Raw genomic sequence first — 11,365 nt, forward strand, 5'->3', positions numbered from 1 at the left:
GAAAGCTCAGAGAAGTTGGGGGGGGGTGAAACTGATCAAAATATATTGTATGAATAGTATCTATTTCCAATAAAAGAAAAAGATGTGACTAACCTGGGCTACACAGTGATTTGTAGGCCAACTTGGACTATATAGCAAAAATGTTGTTTTAGGGAAAGCAAAGGAGAGAAGGGGAAAGGGAGGGAAGAAGAGGGAAGAGAAAAAAGAGAACAGGTGTGTGCACACACGAAAGCACAGTCTATGTCCATGGTTCTCAACCTTCCTGAAGCTGCAACCCTTTAATACATGTTGTGCTGACCCCCCAACTATAAGGTCATTTTATTGCTACTTTGTGACTGTAATTTTGCTACTGTTATAAATTGCAATGTAAATATTTTTGGAAATAGAAGTTTGCCAGATAGATTGGGAAGGGTTGCAACCCACGGGTTGAGAACTATTAACTCTAGAGGTAGGTTGAAGTTTGTGTGCTAAATGAAGTGTAAAAGTCAATTTTACAAATACTCGGTGCTGTGACATCTGATTCAAGATGGGCTACAGCTGCCAAACTTCACAAAGGAGCTGTGGAATCATGTAAGTACAGCTGGAGCTAGGCAGATGTGTAACAGACCAATCAACTTTTTGCTTACTACAATCTGTAAAACAATGGAGAAAATATCTACTCATCCAGTTGTTAATAGGGCCATGGGACTAAGTTTCTGTCATGCTGATGTGTACTCTAACTGTATTTTCATTAAATGAAACCCATTCTGTCTAATGCACCAATCAGATCACATTTAACTTCTACATGCAACTCTGTTTCATTTGCTGGTTCAAGTAACATGTAATGTGCATGTCTGAGACAGTCTTTAAAAGGAAGCTAAGAGATGGACTGTTTCCACATACTTATCGGCTGGGTGAGATGGGGTGGTGTGCCTGCTCTGGCACTTCTTACCCAACACACATCAGCTCCAGTGATATTACCTGAACTAAATTTGTGAAGTTTTTGACTATTCAAGCTAAAAACTTTGATGATTTATCAACATTTCAACAAATGCCATAACCAGTGGCGATTTGTGATATATTAACAAATGATGGGTCAGCATACCACCCATGAAATGCATTGTAGTTCCTTGCGGCCTTCCTTCTCATTATGTAATACTCCAAATCTAACTTAGCTCTGCTGCTTCTGTGAGTAAGCCCTGGTTTCATTGTGGGTGAGTCCCAGCAAGGCCATGCACTGAGCCACGGTTTGACAGAGAATCAGACTGCGTGAAAGAGATGGGAGGACTCCCAGGAAGCATGGGTGCTTAATGAGAACTGGCATAGTTATGTCAATTCTTTTAAAATCTGTCATTTAGTCCAGTAAGACAAAGAATTAAAATTAAGAGATTACTTCTGCCTGAGTTTTGACATACCTCAAAATTTGCAGCTGCTAAGTTCAAAATGCTATTTAATGATTTTAAATAAGAGCTCTGTGAATTGTAGACATCTGAGAAGTTCCAGAAAATAAACCAGATGGTGTGTAATAGTGACCGAGTGCTCAAAAGAAGTGCTGAAGGTGGCAACCCTCCCAAGCCCCTGAAAAAGCTGCGCTTTGACCTCGAGGGAGCCGATGAAGCAGATGGCAGGTAGGAATCATGGAGATGCTGCTCCAGGTCGCTGAGCTGCGAGCAGAGGCAGTCTCAGCACTGTCCCGAGTCCCCTCTGTCCTTGTCCTGTCAGTTTTCTGTGTTGTGAGAACAGCTGAAAAAGAGTAGATGTGGTCCAGGGTGACACACACCTTTAATCCCAGCACTTGGGAGGCAGAGGCAGGAGGATCTCTTGTGAGTTCAAGGCCAGCCTGGTTTGCAAAGTGAGTTCCAGGACAGTCAGGGATGTTACACAAAGAAACCATGTATAGAAAAAAAAAGTCTACATGTGGTTTTACAAGGCTATTGATACAAATCTGTTAGTTTTACCACTAAATTTAAAAATTCTTCTTCTAGAAAAATACTAAATACTGTGCTTTAAAAACCATTGAAAATGTATAGGATCATGAATTTGTGACATCTTTATTTTAGATAACTTGGAAGCTTTTTTTTTTTTTTTTTTTTTTTTTTGGCTTTTCGAGACAGGGTTTCTCTGTATTGTTTTGGAGGCTGTCCTGGAACTCGCTCTGTAGACCAGGCTAGCCTCGAGCTCACAAAGATCTGCCTGCTTCTGCTACCTGAGTGCTGGGATTAAAGGTGTGTGCCACCAACACCCGGCAACTTGGAAGCTTTTAATTAGATTAAAATAATAGCATAAAATGTCATTGAAAGTAGATTTACTAGGAAGGTATATGAATGCTTTTGAAATATTTTGGACTTTTTTTTTCCATCTACAGTAAACATCTCCCGGCAGAGTCCAAATTCCAACAGAAACTGGCAGAAATGAGTAAGTACTTACTCCCTCACTGAGCATACAGGGAAGAAGCAGCTGCTTTCATTGAAGAAAACCTTTTATACTCTTATGAAGGACTCCACATACTGTTATTTATGCATTTTAAATATAGTTCAGACAGGAGTTTATATTTACCTCTCACATTGGTGCACGAAGTGAAAAGGTTGTTGGCACACTTCCCAAGAGGCTTTGAGTAGTCTTACACTGATCTTAATATGTATTTTAATATTTTTTGAGAGTTCATACATGTATACAATGTATTTTGATCATATCCACTCCTCACTGCCCTCCCAGGCCACTCCCCTCAGATTTTACTCCCAACTTTATCTCTTCTTCCTTTCTAATATCTCCTGAGTCCAGTTAGTGGTAGTGGTATGCATACAACTTTAGGGCCATCCATGGAGCATGAGCAAACCACCACAAGTTTGTTGAACTCCCTTAATCTGCAAGAACTGAGACAATTTCAAACAGAGTTTTTCATTCATGGAAATCAGAATTTTGAAAATTAAGATCAGATCATGTTCCAAATGTCAGTGTGACGGGAATTTAGAGTGGTAGTGTCATGGGTTGTCACTGAATGGTAGAGTGTTTGCCGCCTAGTGTGCAGGTCTTCAGTTAAGTCCTCAGCACTGCAATGGACAGACACATGTATACACACAATAAATCAATGAAGTGAGTAAATTATTTTTGGGATATTAAGACAAATGTAATTTTATCCTAAACTATTATGACACTATAAATAATCAAGTAGATGGAAGAAGGCAGTATTTGCTAAGTATTTCTGGTTGTCTTAGGCACATAGCTGTGGTAGTGAGTGTAGCTGGTTCAAAAACCAGTCATAGGCAAAGTAAAAGGACTTAGAAAGAGTAAAAACATTTCATAGCTGCTGGGGGGTAGTGTCAGCGAGTATGATGAAGATGTGGAGCCAGGCTTTGGAGATGCCAGCTGCAGGAGAAAGCACATGGCAGAACTGTACTTGTGGCTGATTTTAAGCCTTTTTCCTTAAGTGTGCTGTTCGAACCAAGATTAAATATACCAAGCATTCAAAATATTAGTTATATCAATTAATAAATTTCCATTTTATCTTTTAAATAGATGTGCTCTCCCCCCACCCCACCAATGTACATTGTAAAGAAATTCAAGCCTTGGAAAGCTTACAAGTATTTTTTTGGAGCCCACAAACACACATTAAAAGGGGCAGAAAGCTGTAAGATGATGTTTTTTATAGGGAAGTCTGGTCTGTAGCTGTAGTCAGTTACTTCCTGGTGACACACAGAACTATGATCTTCAGACCTCTCTGGCAGGCTGAAGTTCAGACTGTTTTTGCAACTGGAAAATTGGGAACAAGCTAGGCCAGATCTCTGCTGGGCTCATCCTTAATCCTGTGCTAAACCAGGTGTGGTACATGCTAATCCCAGCCCTTTGGGAGGTAGAGATGGGAGGATCAGAAGTTCAAGGTCATTCTGGGATGATGTGAATATTTGTAATTTGTTTTGAGCGTTGGGAAATAAATGCAGAATCTTACCCAGAGAACTATATCCTGGCAATTATTTTTTTAATGAAGAATGTCTGCCTATAAAATCGACAATTTGGGTTTTTTTTGTTAGATTTAAGTGTGCGTGTATACATACATACATACATACATACATGGATTTATATGCAGCTGTAAGCACCAGGCATGGGTGTTGGGAATGGTGTATACAAGAGCATCATGTGCTTTTAAGCCATCTTTCCAGTCCTAAGAGCATAACATCCCACACTCCTACCTTCCCTTTTGTGGCTCTTCCTCTTCTCATTTGTTTCCTTAGAGGTCTTACTTCTACTTTATTTTGTAAATAAAGAACATGATTTTTATGTGTAAAGTCAAAAGGGTTTTTTTGTTTTGTTTTTAGTAACTTAAGTGTTCTGGTTTTGATCATATTATAACTAAAACTAACAATCATTTTTAAAATGCCCATGCTCAGTTTAAACTATCTCAAAAAAGAAAAAAGAAAAAGTTTTGGGGCCAGAGGAATGCCTTCCGTTATGGAAATACAACATTCACACTTCAGGCCAGGAGTTGTGGTTCTAGTCTGTTTAAGTGTCAAAACTTGACTTCAGTATGTATAGATTAGTGGTTTGCAATGGGAGACATGTAGGAATGTACATGACTGTATTTGGGGGTGGGTCAAAAAGAAAATGGTATTTTAAAAAATGTTTATTTGAGGTGCACATTATATATATATATGTATATATATATATATATATTTGTTGTTGTTGTTTTTACGAGACAGGGTTTCTCTGTATTGTTTTGGAGGCTGTCGGTCCAGCCTGGCCTCGAACTCACAGAGATCCGCCTGCCTCTGCCTCCCGAGTGCTGGGATTAAAGGCGTGCCACCACCCGGCCACATTATATATTTTTATTTATTACATTTTTGAGAATGCTATATGATGTGTTTTGATCATTTCACCCTTCTCCAGCTCTTCTCAGATTTATTTTATAATTTATACATACACACATGCAATACAGACATACATACAGACAGACATATTCTGGTAGTATAGCTTGAAAAAAATTTAACAGGGGAGTCTGGCTTTTTTTTCCATATTTTTTATTTAAGTTTTTATGCATGTCACTTTGGGTTCTCTCCCTCCCTTCCTCCCCCATCCTCAAAAGGGAGTCTGACTTTTAAAAGGTTAGGTAGACATGGTAATCCCAGTACTTGGTAGCCTAGACAGGAGGAGCATAAATCCAAGTAGAGTACCCAAGCAAGACTCCAGGGTTCAGAGCTCCAGCTATTTGACAGGAGTATGGCAGACATAGTAGTCCCTGGTCCAGTTATCCAGCATCCTCAGCACTATTAATATTCTTTGTTGCTTTTTCAGCTTCTACTCGAACACGAATGCAAAAGCAGAAAATGAATGATATTATGGAGATCTCAAACAAGGAGGAAAAGTGAGGATCTCAGGACCCTGGACACTGTGGACCCTGGGGACACCTAGCTCGTGTCTCATTGATGTGACTGTAGTTCCCAGGTTCTGCTAATGGCCGTGTTTACTCATGTTATAGATATAAAATGTGCAGGCACAAATTGAATATTTGTGTGGATGATTCCTAAGCCACTTCAATGTTGTAATCAATGGTATAGAGTTGATAGTACACAGGATTGAGAATCTTGTGCAGATCATGCCATTTAAAACATGAAAGCAGATCCTTTGCATTTCCAACGTGAGCCTGCTGCCCTCAGAAGTGAGGCTGCCTCTGGAGAGGGGTCCTACAGCCCCTTACGCCTGGCTGACTACTTTGCCTTTCCTCGTGGCACATGTGTGATGTTTGCTCTTGGTTTTATTAATTTATATGTATTTTTTTAATTTAACGTGAATACCCTTAGAAAGTGTGTCTTGTCTTCCAGATCCAAGTTGATTGACTGTCCACATTCAACCAAATTATCTTGACTCTTCTACTGACACAGATTGTTACAAACTGCAGAAAAATACTAATTTCTACACATTGGGCTTATTTTAATATTAGAATCTAATGTACTGTGTGCTTGTTTTACATACTTTACCTTTGAAATACAAGCAAAAAAAAAAAACAAAGTATAACATATGATACTGTCTTACTACTGACACAGATTTCATACCTCAGAACCTGTAAGAATTGATTCTTTTATTCATTCAACTCATGCTTTAACTGAAGATTACTGATAATACTCCAGGTTATTTTTTTCCTTTTAATCATTCAGATTACTGAATTTAAGTACCCATGTAGTACTGGCCACAACTGTGCTGCAAAGGACCCTAGTACAGTACAACCCAAGTGCACTTTCTAATGTTTCTGGGTCCTGAAGAATCAAGATACAAATTAATTTTGTTCCACAAGTAGACTGTTAACTATAGGAGCCTTCATTTTTTCCCTCATAGAAGTAAGTGTCTAATTGCACCTAAACAATTACTCTGCTCTTCTAAATTTGGGGAAGTTTGTGTTTTCTCTGGAATGGTACACGTCTTCCAGGTAACTTTTAAACTGGCAATTACCTGTTTTTTTAAAGCCAATTTGGTCTAATAACAATGGCTCATTCAAAGCCACACTATTTCTAGTCCAACGTTACTTCGAGTAATCAAAGGTGTTTTTAAATAAGTTAGGCATTAACATTCTCTCTGATTCTGTGAAAAAGCTTCAGATGAAAATAGCTGCATTGAAAAGAGGCACTCCCTTCACCCCCTCCACCTAAAGGTGTATTTAAATTATCTTGTGGGATTAACTTATTTAGAGATGGTATAATTTAAAATAGGTGATATTTAAGGTAGCATCAGCTAGCAATTAAGAAATCATTTTTTCTAAACTCCATACTTTTTGAAAAGAAATCTGGTCTTGTTAGAAAACAAACTTCAATTTACTCCTCAATTTAGTTTCGGTTTTACTAGTTTGATAGTTATCTCGATAGCAAAAGCAATAGACAGCTTCCTCCATTTCTCATTTAAGTTTTGCATGAACATCATACAGATTAGTTAGGTTTTTGGTCAAGGGCTTATCATACTTTTAGGTCTTTTGCTAGTAAGTTCAAGTTAGAATTAGTGACAGAATTATAGGAATTTTCAAAGATCCTGTATTGAGATTTCTTAAGGCTGCAGATACTGCACTATTGGTTTTGTTTTTGTACTGGTTAAAACTATACATTCAAAATTGCTATGTTCCTATTTTCTATAATAGTTTGTCTATTTTAAAATAAACTAGTTGTTAAGAGCCTTACTGGTGTGATATGGTCTCTGTGATAAGTGTTTTATGTCTACGAGCTTTCTCCTAACATCTCATTCATTCTGATGATCCTCAGAATTATAGAGATGTGCTTTTAGGCCCACATACATACATATATTATATATTATTTATTTATACATATATATTAATTCTGTTCCCTTTGTTTCAATTTTGTGAAATGAATTTGTTTAAAAAGTTGTGTGTTTTATGAGACCCTGTCAGAAACAGACCGGAAAAGGGAGGCACTGTGAAGCCTTAAAAGCAACTAGTCTAGTAGGGCACAAAGAAGGATCCAGATGAAACAGTAGTTGGCTATGTAACTGCCAGCTGGTGGCTGCAGGCCCTTCTTTGTTGATAAACAGTAAATCTGTCCCAACATGAAAATAAGTGACAGGAGGTTCTTTTATAATTGCAAATTAGTGAGGATGGTGGCTCCAAGCAAACAGAGGACTGAGGTTCAAAAGAGGTATCTGCGCTGTCTCCACTAGACACAGTTGCAAAAGCAAAAACAAAACCACAGGACCAGAAAAAACCTGGTGGTTGTGGTGAGTGCTTGTAAGCACAGCATTATGCAGCTGAGTCAGGAAGGTATGTGTAGGAGGCCAGCTTGGCTTATACAGAAGGCTTAAGTAAAAATTTTAAAAAGAGGTGGAGAGGAGACAGAGTGACAGACAAGATACATCCAATAAAGAACTGTCACCTAAAACATACAAAAAACTCTTAAAGCTCAACAAAAAGAAAATAATTTCATTTAAAATTGAGCCAAAGACCTGTCTAGGTAGATCATCAAAGATGGCAGAGAAGCACATGCAGGGATGCTCCACATCATACATCATCTGGGAGATGCCAAGGAAGACAGCAGCAGCACTACACATCTATTAGAATGGTCAGAATTTGGACCGCCAACACTACCAAAGGCTGCTACAACAGAACTCCTTCACTGCTTGTGGGAATACAGCTTGGCTGTGTCTTACAAAACTACACATAACTTTACCATAAGATCGCATAAACACACTCCTTGTGATTTATTTACTAAAAGGAACTGAGAACATGTCTACACAAAATGTGGACACAGTTGTTTGACCACTTATTCACAACTGCCAAATCTTAAAAGCAATCAAGGTATCTTTTAGTAAGTGAATGGATAAGCTGGTACAACCAGCAAGAAAAAGCTGTTAAGCCAGGGAAAGTCAGTGGAGGAATCTGAAGTGTCTATGACTAAAATAAGAAGCCAGGGTGAAAAAACTGCATGCTCAGATTTCAATGATGTTTTGGAAAAGGTGAAACCATGAAGACAGAAAAAGGATACTGGGAATGAAGAAGGCTCAGTAGTTAAGAGCACTTGTTCTTGCAGAGAACCTGGATTCAGTTTCCTGTACCTGCATGGTTCACAACTATCCAGAACTCTAGTTCCAAGGAATCAAGCCAGTCTTATGCCCTTGACTGGTAATAGGCACATATATGGTGCACCTACCTACATATATGTGGGGAAAACATTTCTACATGTTAAGTAAATCTTAAAAAGACCAGTGGTTGCTAGGGATTGGGGGAAGAGAAAGAATGCATAGGTAGATCACAACTATTTCATGTATACTGTGATGAATTAGGATGTTTTCCAAACTCAGAATGTACAACAGCAAGAGTGAAACTTACAAACTGGCCTTCAAAAATAAGGTTGTGGAGAGGTTTTCATCATCAGCTATAACAAATATACTACTCTGGGGGAGATGCTGAAAGTGGTGGTAAGACAGGGGACAAAGTTCTACATCTTCATAGTTATGTAAAATTATAAAACTTCACAAAAAATTATACCTTCAAAACAAGTGACTTTCCTTGACACAGGCTTGGAAAGACAGACTTGAAATTAGGAAAACGCCTAAGACTGGAAGACTGGCCTCTATAGGTGAGTCTGTCAGACATTTTCTTCATGATTGGTGTGGGGTGGCCCAGGCCATTGTGTGAGGTGTCGCCAAGGGTAAGAGGTCTTGGGTTCTATAAGCAAGTAGGCTGAGCAAACCATGGAAAGAAAGCCAGTAAGCAACACCCCCTCCCTAGCCTCTACTTCAGATCCTGCCCTGAAAATTCTAAGCTGAAATAAACCTTTTCCTTCCCGAGTGTCATTTGGCCGTGCTATCACAGCAGTAGTAACTGTGATGGCTATTCTTGGTTGTCATGTTGACTATATCTGGAATGAACTATAATAGAAAATGGAGGGTACACCCGTGAGAGATTATCTGCTTAGTTTGAAGTGGATGAATCCACTTCTAGTGTGGACCTTTGAAGTAGGAAGATGCAAAACTTTGATCTGGATCTTGAGGCAGGAGACACAGGCCATTAATTCAGATTTTGAGGCGGGAAGACATACTTTTAATATGGGCCACACCTTCTGCTGGAAGTCTATGTAAGGACATAGAAGAAGGAAGCTTTTGGTCTCTGCCTGCTTGCCCTTGCCTTGCTAGTACATCCACTCCTTCAGTGGGCATTGGAGTCTACTTCAGGATTCTAGCATATACAGAAAACAGCTGAGACATCCAGTCCTGGAGACGGTGTGACTACTAGATTCTTGGACTTTCTTTTCTGTTCACAGCTAGCCACTGTTAGATTAGTTGGACTGCAGCCTGTAAGTCATCTCATTCCCCAAGTGCTGTGACTAGAGAACCCTAATACAGTAAGTTTACCAACAGCCAACAAAGGCAGTACAATTAATAATGCTTGATTTTAAAAAAATAAGAACCATTCATGTCTTAGTATTAACTTCTGAATAACTTAGTATAACATCTGAATATCTGCTTTCAACAAAACAAGTACAAACCATAAAAGAGATTTTTATATGCCTATGAGACAGAAGGTTGACACTTTATTTTTTGTTGTTCAACAGTTTAAAACTGCAAGTTGTTCTATCTTCAAGTGAGTATTTTATTATCAAACAATTATACATGAGAACAAGATTTCCATTTCCAAAAAGGTTTCCTTTACATAATATATTGTGAGACACTTAAAAGAATCCAGCATTGCATCTTATCTAGTTTCTCTTTTGCTATAGGGTGGCTTGTTGTGGTCTAAAAACTTTCTCCATGAAATGTGTTAGTTCCTTCCCATAAAGTATTTACTAGTGCTAGGTTAAGAGACCTGTTTTATAATGATTTAAAAGCTAGCTACAAAAAGAACATATAATCTTACAGAGGAAGAACCTCCTTAATATAAAGAAAAACAAAGGAACTTGTGCAATTACATAAAGCAGATGATTCCAGAAATAACAGAGTTAATACTTAACCAGTATGCCATATGAGAAGTTAACTTGAAAAGTAGAAAATTAAAATTAGCCCTTGGGCCTTTGACAATCTGAGGAGGCCTTTTATGAATTCTAATATGCTCTAAATTAGCTGCCATTTCTCAGAACTACAAATTAAAAGAATATGAATCTCAAATCATAGACTTCTATTTTGTTTATTCCTTCACCCAACCTTCTAGATGTTCTCAGCACACCCTTGACATTGACAGTAAATGAACTGAAAGCCTTTTATATACAAGGCACTGTGTTAGAGGCTTGAAATATGGGAGTGACAGCATTCCTTGTGGAACTAAGTGTTAGCCATCTGAATAAAGGAATATTTCTCCAGAAAAGAATGTGTCAATGCCTCAAAGATATCCTTAGTGACTCAAAGGAAGAAATACTAACTATAATGATGTTTTCATTTTAAGTGGTACTTTATTTTTCATGTCTTCATTATTTTCTTCCCTTACTTCAACTTCTCCCAGAACCTCCCAACTTTCCTACCTATTCAACTAAGTGTTGTCTCTCTCTGTCTCTGTCTCTCTCAAAAAAGAAAAACAAACAAAACCCAAAAATGACCCAAAAAAACTACCAAAACAAACAACAGAAAAGCATGGAGTGTGGCCTGGGCAAATGCACATAATGAAATCAGAGACTGACCGAGTGCCCAAGACCTGCGCAAGCTCACACCAGACAGGTTCCTGGTTGGAGAGGGGGAAGTGGACAGAGTTCCACCACCACTAACCAAGAAACTGTTTACATCTGATACCTGCTGGGAGAGGGAGAATCTCCACGGGAGTGAAGCTGTGTGCATTTTCATTTCTCACGTGATCACTCAGTGCTTTGGGTTAGGTAGGTGGAGAAGGCTGATGGCCATCCTTTGTCAAAACTCAAGAATTTGGCCCGATGTAACACTATCAACACTGCTAATTTATAGAGAAGTTGTTCGTTGA

General features: G+C 38.5%; 1 protein-coding gene across 2 annotated transcripts in view; it reads left to right on the forward strand.

Moving 5' to 3' along the window:
* Rb1 (RB transcriptional corepressor 1) overlaps positions 1-7,132 on the forward strand; it is a 123,341-nt gene extending 116,209 nt beyond the window's left edge. For both annotated transcript variants that reach the window (XM_040731473.1, XM_005071043.3), the window contains exons 25-27: positions 1,465-1,607; positions 2,345-2,394; positions 5,266-7,132. In XM_040731473.1, the coding sequence (XP_040587407.1) occupies positions 1,465-1,607; positions 2,345-2,394; positions 5,266-5,339 (267 nt within the window). In that variant the 3' untranslated portion in view covers positions 5,340-7,132. The remainder of the gene's footprint in view (positions 1-1,464; positions 1,608-2,344; positions 2,395-5,265) is intronic.
* The last annotated feature ends 4,233 nt before the right edge of the window (positions 7,133-11,365 follow it).

This window comes from Mesocricetus auratus, unplaced genomic scaffold (genome assembly GCF_017639785.1).
Source record: "Mesocricetus auratus isolate SY011 unplaced genomic scaffold, BCM_Maur_2.0 Super-Scaffold_2245, whole genome shotgun sequence".
NCBI classification, from domain to species: Eukaryota; Metazoa; Chordata; class Mammalia; order Rodentia; family Cricetidae; genus Mesocricetus; species Mesocricetus auratus.